The 12,984-nt window shown below is 43.6% G+C and overlaps 1 protein-coding gene across 1 annotated transcript in view; it reads right to left on the minus strand.

Annotated features, from left to right (window-relative positions):
• otud7a (OTU deubiquitinase 7A) overlaps positions 1 to 12,984 on the minus strand; it is a 132,653-nt gene that overhangs the window by 16,309 nt on the left and 103,360 nt on the right. Inside the window, exon 11 of the mRNA XM_061916938.1 lies at positions 406 to 520. Within this exon, the coding sequence (XP_061772922.1) occupies positions 406 to 520 (115 nt within the window). The remainder of the gene's footprint in view (positions 1 to 405; positions 521 to 12,984) is intronic.

Genomic DNA, 12,984 nt, shown 5'->3' on the forward strand with positions numbered 1-12,984 from the left:
CCCATGGGAACAGGCCCGGCCACCAGGCGCTCGCCATCGTGCCCCACCTCCGGGCCTGGCTCCAGAGGGGGGCCCCGGTGACCCGCGTCCGGGTCCATGTTTTGTCTTCATCATCGAGGTCTTCGCCAGGAATGTGAAACAGAAACCCCTTATAAAAACTCCTTCCTGAAATCAGAGCAGGTGTTGCTGCTCCAGTGACGCCGTCCACGGGGGAACCCTAAGGATGACTGACGGCCATCACAATTTCTTCTTTCCGGGCTCACCCTTAGAAGTGACTCCAGCCCGAGCTCATGTTCACATTCAAATCCCAGCCCGCCGCCCAAAAAGGGCCAAGGCTTTGACGTTCTAACTTTTTGTGTTCTTCTTTTGACACGTACCGATGCTACTACTGCGGGTGGGACTTACTTGGCGAGCTTGGTGTTATCGTTGTCATCCCTGCCCCACTCCCAGTCCCTGCCGGGGTCCACGGCAAAATGGAGGGCCAGCAGCTTGTGCTCCGAGTCCGTGAGCGGGATAACAGCTGGAAGAAAGAAGGTGGTCCAAAAGGTAAGAACAAAAACTACAGGAGACCCTGGGACTTACTGGATGGATTAAAAAAAGATGGAATTCATCCCAACATGTCAAAGAAAACTAATTGAAGAAGAATCTAAATGCCAACAAATAAAGCAGAAAAGAGACTTGTACAGTAAAGTTATTCGCAGGGTAATGATGACACTCGTATTTAAAGAGGACTCACCATTTGTTGTAGTTTACTATTTTCTTTTACTCAACAATTATATGTAGAGATGTCCGATAGTGGCTTTTTTGCCGATATCCCGATATTGTCTAACACTTACCGTATTTTCCGCACTATAAAGCGCACCTTCAATGAATGGCCTATTTTAAAACTATGTTCATATTTAACAGGGGTCGGGAACCTTTTTGGCTGAGAGAGCCAAGAATCTGAATATTTTAAAATGTATTTCCGTAAGAGCCATATCATTTTTTTTTCAACACTGAACACACCTAAACGCGTGCATTTTTAAATAAGACCAACATTACTAGAGTATAATAGGTCTCTTCTTCTTTGTAATAACATTGATATTCTGATGCTAACTGTGGAGGGGTGTGGCCTGCGGGCCTGCAGCGAAGCGGGGTGTGCCAGGACCGGCCTCGAAATCAACGACAGGTGCGTAGACAACCCACCTGGGCCTCGTTATCTAACCACCTGTCGCTCTGTTATAAGCAGCAGCCAGGAGGAGGGGACAGGGTTAGAGCTGGAGCCAGATTGCGAGCGAGAACGAAAGAGAAAAAGACAATTGCTGGAAAGCAACTGAGAGACTTATTGAAAAATAAAAATATATCTTAACCCTGAAACAGGCTTTCATGTCGGTGCTTGGTGGTCTGAAGAACCCCTAGGAGGGCAAGCCCTAAAAAAATAAAAATAAATAAAGTGCGGTAGAAAAAGGATGGATGGATTCAAATACATGAGCATGTTTAATATTTTGAACGTTATTTTTAACACTTTGATTACAAGTGGAATTAGTCATTACTAATTGTGTTAAGCATTGTTAGCTCAGATTTATCCGAGAGCCAGATGCAGTCTTCAAAAGAGCCACATCTGGCTCTAGAGCCATAGGTTCCCTACCCCTGATATATAAGGTGCATAGAATAGATGCTACAGTAGAGGCTGGGGTTACCCATATTAAGTAGCTACAGAGCTATTTTAAAGCAATGTGTAAAAGGATAAAGCCATTGTTCACAAATTTTGGTAAATAACCATAACATGTATATTTTGTTGTTTTCTTACTGTACCAATAACGAACCGAATCGTGACCTCTAAACCGAGGTACGTACCGAACCGAAATTTTTGTGTACCGTTACACCCTTATGTACCACCAAATATTATTTGGAGCGACAGTGCAACTCAAAATTTGGAGTTCAGCCCAAAAATATATGCCTCAAAATTAGGAGTTTCTCAATCGGATTTTATCAAATTGCATTTACCAACCCAAAAGCAGTGAAGTTGTCATGGTAAAAAAAAAACCAGAATACAAGGATTTGCAAATCATTTTCAACTTATATTCAATTGAATAGACTGCAAAGACAAAATAATGTTCCTACTGAGAAACTTTACTTTTTTTTTTTTTTGCAAAAAAAACATTAACTTTGCATTTAATGGCAGCAACACATTGCAAAAAAGTTGTCACAGGTGCATTTTTACCACTGTGTTACATGGCCTTTCCTTTTAACAACACTCAGTAAACGTTTGGGATCTGAGGGGACACACTTTTGAAGTTGGATTATTTCCCTTTCTTGCATGATGTACAATTAGTTTACTCAGTTCCCAAGCGTTTATTGAGTGTTTTTAAAAGAAAATATGATGTAACACAATGGTGAACATGCCCTTTCCCAACTACTTTGGCACGTGTTGCAGCCATGAAATTCTAAGTTAAATACTATTTGCAAAAAAACAAAAAGTTTATGAGTTTGAACATCGAATATGTTGTCTTTGTAGTGCATTCAACTGAATATGGGTTGAAAAGGATTTGCAAATCATTGTATTCCGTTTATATTTACATCTAATACAATTTCCCAAATCATATGGAAACGGGGTTTGTAGATGAGCTCTGGCCCAGCGAAGCTGTCGGCGTTTCCGGGTGTTGTTGATAATTGGCTTTGGCTTTGCATAGTAGGCTAGCCACGTAAATAAGACCGCCCCCAAAACGGCGCATCATGAAGCGACTTGAAGATGGTCTGTAAAACATCATTTATGCGACATTTTGACCAAAGAACCAATGTTACATGTTATGCAGACCACAAAGAAGTATTTTACATTTAGAAAACAATAATAACATGACCTCTTTAATGCGCCTGTGGAGTGGCGGAGCCAACGGGCCGACGGCGGGGCAGGGCACGCTGGAGCCCTGCCCAAGATGGCGGCAAGGAGGCGGAGAATGCGGCTGAGCGGAGAGACGGGGCGTGCCGCCGCAATCTAATTCAGGTGCGTGGATCGCGCACCGGCACACAATTGACTTATCTCATCACACTGTATAAAAGGGGAGAAGGAGGAGAGATCAGGGCGGAAGGAGTAGGAGAACCAGCAGCAGTACTCGGCGATCAAGAGCGACAGAGAGCGAGCCGCAGACGACGAAGACGAGGGCGACTGAAGGCGAAAGAGGAGCAAGCAGGAGAGGAGCTGAAAAGCGTCTCGAGCGCAGACAAGCTTGTGTTATTGAAATAATAAACAAGAATCAAACCTGCTCAGCAATGTCCTTCCTTGATGGTCCGTGGAACCCGCATAACGACGGCAGGAGTCTGTCACAGCGCCTTATAATCTTTTGTATGAAAATAGACCTGAATACACCCCGCCCATCAGCAGTGCTTCCAATGGTCCAGAAAATACGGTAAACGCAAAGATTTTATGGCCGCTCTTGTGCTGGATCCAGGGAGATGAAATTAATTGTTTACCAGGAAAGTGGAGCATTTGGCGAGGCCAAGCATCCCCCGTTGTTGAGCCTTTGAGGAAGTGAGTGCTTCTCTAACTGATGGAGGAGGTTGAGCAAGTTGATTTGCTATCATAATAAAGCACAATCAGACACGGCGGCGTGTAGTAAGAGGCCAGATTATTTCATTCATCCTTCAGTGATAGGATCAGTTTCTCACAGCCAGGAAGAGGACCTAGGCTCTAATCACTGGACACAGAACACAAAACAGACCTTGCGTCCGCACATCCTGATGGATTTACACAACTCCCGTTGCCTCAACAGAGCTAAAAAAAACCTGACCAAGGACAGCACACACCCTGGCTTCCACCTGTTCCACCTGTTACCAATGGGCAGGGGCTATAGGTGCATCAGCGCCAGAACAAAAAGGCTCAGAGACGGCTTCTTTCCCAGAGCTGTCATCACCCTGAACTCAAACTTATAATAAATTATTTACCCCTAAACAATATCCTACCCCAATACTACAGCTGTGCCGATAAATGCTTTAAAATGTAATATTGGAAATTATCGGTCTCAGTTAGCAGCCCCTCCCCTCTCCCACAGACAACACTGGAGTTGACAACTGCAGCATAATAACAAGAGTGTGTTGTTGCCGGTGCTGTAGCCGTGGCTAACAAGTCAGCTCGCTTAGTGACCGACTAACGACATGGTTTGGGGATTATTTTAAAGTGTATCCGACGGATGAAAAAACACCGAAAACAAGTACCGTATTTCCTTGAATTGCCGCCCGGGCGCTAATTAATTTAATACCTCTTCTCATTCCGGCGTTTACCAAAGGCATGCGGTAAAGGCAAGCATGCGCTAATTATTTTAAAACCTCTTCTCACTCCGGCGCTTACAAAAGGCATGCGGTAAATTTAAGCCTGCGCTTATAAATTTGAGTGTGATGTAAGTTATTATGGTCTTACCTTTACTTATGAATGAAGTCCATGCGCAACTCCTTCAGATCAAAACCATCGATAACTTGTTTATAGAAGTCTTCCTTATCTTTCTTCAGTTTTAAAAGTCTCTCTGTCTCGATGGAGATCTTCCTTTATTACCTCCTGCTTCGATTGAAAGTCCAGTTTAGAAAACTGTTTTATTTTAGATATGTAATCCTCCATGTTAAAAGTGCGAGCGAGAGGAAAAAAAAAACGATCGCTGCTCACTCGTGGTGCTTGTTGTTACTTCTTCTGCAGCCGAGTAGTCGCAAGAAGGATCACTAGCGCCCTCTACCACCAGGAGGCGGGAGTCATTTAATGACTCATATTTGACACACGCAGCTATAGTATATTAACAAAACATAGCTGCTTACTGTTCTTTTTAGCATATACAATAGCTTGGACCTTAAATCCTTCTGAATAGCTCTTAATCTTCTTCCCTTTATGTGATTTCAAATGATTGAAATCAGCCTCCTCCATTTTGAAAATGATGACAGGTGAAGTGTCACTCGTGACGTGATGAGTTTGACCCGGCCGAAATTCTAGGCATATGCTAATTATTTAGCAAAACGAGTTTGACCAGGCGGAAATTCTAGACATACGCTAATAAAAAATAATATTTTGCGAAATGAGTTTGACCCGGCGTTAATCCTGAGCCGGCGGTTATGCTAAGCATGCGCTAATTATTTTGGGAACGAGTTTGACCCGGCAGTAATTCTAGGCAGGCGCATACTATATACCCGGCGGCAATTCACGGAAATAAGGTACCACACAGTTGTCGCTTAAAGACTCCGCCGAGAAAAAAACTATACAACAAAAAACACCACAGGGCGAAAGCCCGCGTTGTGGTCAGCGCACGCAATATGGCAAAAACTACGGTGGAGTTTGGTGTGGCTAGTACGCCCTGCACGGCGCACACTTTGCAGCTTGCAGTGAACGGAGCTGCCCTGTCTCAACGCAGCATTTCAGAAGCTCTGGTTGACTGCGAGGCCACTTCAAGCACTCACCACCAGCTTGCAGAACATTTGTCTTACTCATATAAACACGTTAGAGCAGGGCAGATTGAGCCCAGTTTATAATTTCCTGTTATACAGTATGCCAGGCAGTCTTGCACTAAAGGGGGACTATGTTATTGTGTACTTTATTACTCTAGTATACTATGGACTGAAGCTGTGTGCCTTCAATGTTTCTGTAGATGTTTTGAGGCATGTTTGAAAAAAATAATGCACCTTGTAAAAGTCAAAGTATAGTACTTCCCATAGTTGTAGTGGGTATCAGGAATATCTCAGGGAGAGCATTTCCCAAATTCCAAGCTGCTGTTTTGAGGCATGTTCAAAAAAATAACGCAATTTGTGACTTTAATAATAAATATGGCAGTGCCATGTTGGCACTTTTTAACATAACTTGAGTTGATTTATTTTAGAAAACTTTGTTACATTGTTTAATGGATCCAGTGGGAAATCACAACAAAATCAGGCATAACAATGTGTTAATTCCACAACTGTATGTATCGGTATCGGTTGATATCGGAATCGGTAAGTTGCTAAGGCGGCCGCCTTAACAAGAAAGAGCCTCCGCCGAAACTAAAGTCTTAACAAGCTGCTCCCCTTAGTCCTGCCTCTGCCAGTATGTCTCTGCAGCACTCAGCATTGTCCCACCCACAGGACCAACTGATTGGTTACACGCAGAGCGGTAACAGCCAATCAGCAGTGAGTATTCAGAGCGCATGGAGTCAGTGCTCACGGCACAGGCAGAAAGGACAGACAGTGGAGTGAGAAGAAAGGTGTTTAGCAGGTGAGATTAAGGCAGCGGACTCTCCCAAAATTATAATAAACACCTCCCAGTCAACTACTAGTAACAACACTATGAGCCCGTTGACGTTCTAGAAATATAAGCGGCAGCTCAGCTTGCTCGCAGTCCTTGAGGTGAAGGCTAATTAGCTCTTAGCGTAAGGTTAGCTCATTTTGCGGTGCGTGTGTGTGTTACGGACAGCAAAGCCCTGTCTGAGAGAAAAACAAGCATTATTGACCTACGGTTAACAACTATGTTATTTCACTTTACATTTTTCTGTGTTGATTGAGCTGTGTTGAAGCAGCAAAAAACGACATTATGTTAAATGAAGAGTTTTTGTCTCTGATAGTTGATATAATAATGTAAGTGCATCATAAAGCCTACATGAACTCCGTGGTGTTCATGGATGAATAGTCTCTCCTATTGCTATTGTACTATTTTACATTACATTAATCATTAGTTATGTATCAGCCTAGTTTTGAATGGCAGGGTCCCTGCTATCACATGTTGATAAAAAAATATAACATTTACAGAATAAAAATCAACTACAGGCCGCCCAAATGCTGTAATAAATTAAGCATGATGAGATGAGTTGAACATATGTCAGCATGTGGCCCCACTTTTAACTATTTTTTTCAAACGCTTATTGCAAATACTTATTTACAGTAAGTCATTAATTTGATTTACCATATTTCCTTGAATTGCCGCCGGGGCGCTGATTGATTTAAAACCTCTTCTCACTCCGGCGCTTACCAAAGGCATCCGTTAAAGGTAAGCATGCGCTAATTATTTTAAAACCTCTTCTCACTCCGGCACTTACCAAAGGCATGGGGTAAATTTAGGCCTGCGATTAAAAATTTGAGTGTGATGTAAAGACACTATCATGAAAAGCAAATTTAATTAAAAAAAAAACGTTAATATGGTCTTACCTTTATTTATAAATGAAGTCCATGCGCAGCTCCTTCTGCTCAAAGGCATTGATAACTTGTTTATAGTAGTCTTCCTTATCTTTCTTCAGTTTTAAAAGTCTCACTGTCTCGATGGAGATCTTCCTTTATTACCTCCTGCTTCGATTGAAAGTCCAGTTTAGAAAACTGTGTAGTATCACTCGAGACGTGACGAGCTTGACCCGGCGAAAATTCTAGGCATATGCTAATTATTTGGCGAAACAAGTTTGACCCGGCGGAAATTCTAGACATGCGCTAATAAAAACAATATTTTGCGAAACGAGTTTGACCCGGCGTTAATCCTGAGCCGGCGGTAATGCTACGGTAGTCATTATTTGGTCTTGGTAAGTCAATATTAATGTTTTTATTTTATGGAAAAATTTTTGAGATATATATTGTTACACGCGACGAAGCCACCCTACTTCACCACTGTCTGTAGTCTATAGCCCTCAGGCTGTGGTGTGGTGACAGTGATGAGATGGAGACGTGATGGTGGCGACAGGATCAAATTACAATGTTCCTTACACCCACCCACCCCCTTCCTGACCTCCTCTCACGGGCGACGCCCTGGAGAGACAGCGCCTTAACTAACAATTTTTCCGTAATGTAATGACAATGAAGTCCATTCTATCATATTCTATTCTATTCTTCCTGGCGCGTGCATGTAACATATTGTATCTCCTTGGGGCTGGCGAGCGTGGGGGAGGTTTGCGATCCCCACGACGGTAGCACAAGTTGAGGTCGCTCCGCACAGATGGTCGAGGAAGTCTCCTCCCTCTTCGCTCACTTCCTCCACAGCCGATAGGCCGCTCCTCTCTGCAGTGATACACACCGACCTCTTTTGTCCCTGAAGACAGTGCCGGGGTCAGAGCGTTGGCGCTGGCATCCTTTTGAAGTGCGCCTGTGTATGTGACAAGCGTCACAACGCCGGTGATGACGCCCGGTGCGGGGGGCGGAGGGGGGGGTCACGACCTCCAGGAATGCATTAGCACGTTTACCACGACGGCTAAATTGGATGTGACATCGGTGGCCGGCGTGCCTTCAAGCGGTGTAAACATATCACAGGGAGTACAGCTGCCTATTAGAAGTCTGTCCGCAGGATGTCAAGGTTGGCTTTGCACCGTACTAACATGTCCCAGCAGCTTGATACAAACCCCGTTTCCATATGAGCTGGGAAATTGTGTTAGATGTAAATATAAACGGAATACAATGATTTGCAAATCCTTTTCAACCCATTTCAATTGAATGCACTACAAAGACAACATTGATTGATTGATACTTTTATTAGTAGATTGCACAGTACAGTACATATTCCGTACAATTGACCACTAAATGGTAACACCCGAATACGTTTTTCAACTTGTTTAAGTCGGGGTCCACGTTAATCAATTCATGGTAAACATAAACTTTATCTTTTTTTTGCAAATAATAATTAACTTCGGATTTCATGGCTGCAACACGTGCCAAAGTAGTTAGGAAAGGGCATGTTCACCACTGTGTTACATCACCTTTTCTTTTAACAACACTCAATAAACGTTTGGGAACTGAAAAAACTAATTATTGAAGCTTTGAAAGTGGAATTCTTTCCCATTCTTGTTTTATGTAGAGCTTCAGTCGTTCAACAGTCCGGGGTCTCCGCTGTTGTATTTTACGCTTCATAATGCGCCACACAATGGGAGACAGGTCTGGACTGCAGGCAGGCCAGGAAAGTACCCGCATTCTTTTTTTACGAAGCCACGCTGTTGTAACACGTGCTGAATGTGGCTTGGCATTGTCTTGCTGAAATAAGCAGGGGCGTCCATGAAAAAGACGGCACTTAGGTGGCAGCATATGTTGTCCCAAAACCTGTATGTATCTTTCAGCATTAATGGTGCCTTCACAGATGTGTAAGTTACCCATGCCTTGGGCACTAATGCACCCCCATACCATCACAGATGCTGGCTTTTGAACTTTGCACCTATAACAGTCTGGATGGTTGGCTTCCTCTTTGGTCCAGCTGACACAATGTGGAATATTTCAAAAAACAATTTGAAATGTGGACTCGTCAGACCACAGAACACTTTTCAACTTTACATCTTAGATGATCTCGGGCCCAGAGAACCCGGCGGCCTTTCTGGATGTTGTTGATAAATGGCTTTCGCTTTGCATAGTAGAGCTTTAACTTACACTTACAGATGTAGCGACCAACTGTATTTAGTGACAGTGGTATTCTGAAATGTTCCTGAGCCCATGTGGTGATATCCTTGAGAGATTGATGTCGGTTTTTGATCCAGTGCCCTCTGAGAGTTCGAAGGTCACGGTCATTCAATGTTGGTTTCCGGCCATGCCGCTTACGTGGAGTGATTTCTCCAGATTCTCTGAACCTTTTGATGATATTATGGACCGTAGATGTTGAAATCCCTAAATTTCTTGCAATTGCACTTTGAGAAACGTTGTTCTTAAACCGTTTGACTATTTGCTGTCGTATTTTACGCTTCATAATGCGCCACACATTTCCGATGGGAGACAGGTCTGGACTGCAGGCGGGCCAGGAAAGTACCCACACTCTTTTACTACGAAACCACGCTGTTGTAACACTTGTCTTGCTGAAATAAGCAGGGGCGTCCATGATAAACTTGCTTGGTTGACAACATATGTTGTTCCAAAACCTGTATGTACCTTTCAGCATTAATGGTGCCTTCACACATGTGAAGGCACCATTAACCATTTAACAACACTCAATAAACGTTTGGGAACTGAGAAAACTAATTGTTGAAGCATCGTCTTGCTGAAATAAGCAGGGGCGTCCATGAAAAACACGGCGCTTAGATGGCAGCATATGTTGTTCCAAAACCTGTATGTACTTTTCAGCATTAATGGTGCCTTCACAGATGTGTAAGTTACCCACGCCTTGGGCACTAATACACCCCCATACCATCACAGATGCTGGCTTTTGAACTTTGCGCCTTTAACAATCCGAATGGTTAATTTCCTCTTTGTTCTGAAGGACAGTTTCCAAATATAATTTGAAATGTGGACTCCTTTCCACTTTGCGTCAGTCCATCTTAGGTGAGCTCGGGCCCAGCCAAGCCGGCGGCGTTTCAGGATATTGTTGATAAATAGGTTTGGCTTTGCATAGTAGAGTGTTAACTTGCACTTACAGATGTAGCGACCAACTGTAGTTTCTGACAGTGGTTTTATGAAGTGTTCCTGAGCCCATGTGGTGATATCCTTTACACACTGATGTCGGTTTTTGATGCAGTACCACCTGAGGGATCAAAAGTCCATAATATCATCGCTTACGTGCAGTTATTTCTCCAGATTCCCTGAACTTTTTGATGATTTTATGGACCGTAGATGTTAAAATCCCTGAATTCCTTGCAATAGCTCGTTGAGAAATGTTCTAAAACTGTTTGACAATTAGCTTACAAATTGGTGACCCTCGCCCCATCCTTGTTTGTGAATTACTTAGCATTTCATGGAAGCTGCTTTTATACCCAATCACGGCACCCACCTGTTTCCAATTAGCCTGCACACCTGTGGGATGATCCATATAAGTGTTTGATGAGCATTCCTCAACTTTATCAGTATTTCTTGCCACCTTTCCCAACTTCTTTGTCACGTGTTGCTGGCATCAAAATTTAAAGTTAATGATTATTTGCAACAAAAAAAAAATGTTTATGAGTTTGAACATCACATATGTTGTCTTTGTAGCATATTCAACTGAATATGGGTTGAAAATGATATGCAAATCATTGGTTTGTATTTACATCTAACACAATTTCCCAACTCATATGGAAACGGGGTTTGTAAAAAGGGGGCATGACTAAGCTGGTGGCACAGGGGTGATGAGAGATGCTGTTCACAGACACGGACCAAGCTCTCACATCGGGGTCACGCTGCAGGCGGGGAGGGTCTCCCGTCAGGTGGACCTCTTGGCTCCTGCGGCACAAACCCAGCTGTCCTAATTCCTCGCTTTTCAAAAGTGCTGCGTGTGCTCCTGCTGCCACTTGGAGGGCGGCCAAAATCCCAGATTGCCAGCGGAGCTCCGGGTGGGACCAAAGTATGCCGTAATGTATTTACTCGCCCCGCCGGCGGCCTTGTGTTGCAGGTCCTTGAATGACCCACTGCCACAGCGTACGCTAGGATGACATCATGGACAACAGCCTTACTTAACCGATCTGCATCTTGGCTTTAAGTATTGCTAACGATGGATTCTGATGCGTCATCTATGTTGCTGCTTTCGATACCATCCATTCATCTTCTTCCGCTTATCTGAGGTCGGGTCGCGGGGGCAGCAGCCTAAGCAGGGAAGCCCAGACTTCCCTCTCCCCAGCCACTTCGTCCAGCTCTTCCCGGGGGATCCTAAAGCATTCCCAGACCAGCCAGGAGACATAATGTATTTCCTTGAATTGCCGCCGGGTATGTAGTATGCGCCTGCCTAGAATTACTGCCGGGTCAAACTCGTTTCGCAAAATAATTAACGCATGCTTAACATTACGGTCGGCTCAGAATTTCCGCCGGGTCAAACTCGTTTCGCTAAATAATTAGCATATGCCTAGAATTTTCCCCGGGTCAAACTCGTCACGTCACGAGTGACACTTCACCTGTCATCATTTTCAAAATGGAGGAGGCTGACTTCAATCATTTGAAATCGCATAAAGGGAAGAAGATTAAGAGCTATTCAGTAGGATTTAAGGTCCAAGCTATTGAATATGTTAAAAAGAACAGTAAGCAGCTATGTTTTATTAATATACCGTAGCTGCGTGTGTCAAATATGAGTCATTAAATGACTCCCGCCTCCTGGTGGCAGAGGGCGCTAGTGATCCTTCTTGCGACTACCCGGCTGCAGAAGAAGTGACAACAAGCAGCAAGAGTGAGGAGCGATCCTTTATTTTTTCCTCTCGCTTGCACTTTTAACATGGAGGATTACATATCTAAAATAAAACAGTTTTCTGAACTGGACTTTCACTCGAAGCAGGAGGTAACAAAGGAAGATCCGGGGGCAGCATGTCGTCGTGGGTAGAGCGGCCGTGCCAGAAACCTGAGGGTAGCAGGTTCGCTTCCCACCTATTGACATCCAAATCGCTGCCGTTGTGTCCTTGGGCAGGACACTTCACCCTTGCCCCCGGGTACCGCTCACACTGGTGAATGAATGATGAATGAATGATTGGTGGTGGTCGGAGGGGCCGTAGGCGCAAACTGGCAGCCACGCTTCTGTCAGTCTACCCCAGGGCATTTATTGGTACAGATGTAGCTTACCACCACCAGGTGTGAATAAATGATGGGTTCCCACTGTGAGCGCTTTCAGTGTTTAGAAAAGCGCGATATAAATCTAATCCATTATTATTATTATTATTATTATTATTATTATTATTATTATTATTATCTCCATCGAGACAGAGAGACTTTTAAAACTGAAGAACGATAAGGAAGAGTTCTATAAACAAGTTATCGATGCTTTTGATCAGAAGGAGCTGCACATGGACTTCATTTATAAGTAAAAGTAAGACCATAATAACGTTTTTTTTAATTAAATGTGGTTTTCATGATGGCATCCTTACATCACATTTAAATTTATAAGCGCAGGCTTAAATTTACCGCATGCCTTTGGTAAACGCCGGAGTGAGACGAGGTTTTAAATTAATTAGCGCCCCAGCGGCAATTCAAGGAAATACGGTATACCTGATTAGCATTCCACACAAGTCTATAACATCAACAAAGCTCACATGTGTGCATTCACACACAGCATGAATAGTTTGGGGGACAAAATGAGACAAAGAAAGAGTGGCATAAAAAATGAAAGTTGTACATGTAAACAAACGCCGGTGAGTTCAATGACTGCCAAAATTAATAGGACAA

The sequence above is a fragment of the Nerophis ophidion genome, linkage group LG12 (genome assembly GCF_033978795.1).
Source record: "Nerophis ophidion isolate RoL-2023_Sa linkage group LG12, RoL_Noph_v1.0, whole genome shotgun sequence".
NCBI classification, from domain to species: Eukaryota; Metazoa; Chordata; class Actinopteri; order Syngnathiformes; family Syngnathidae; genus Nerophis; species Nerophis ophidion.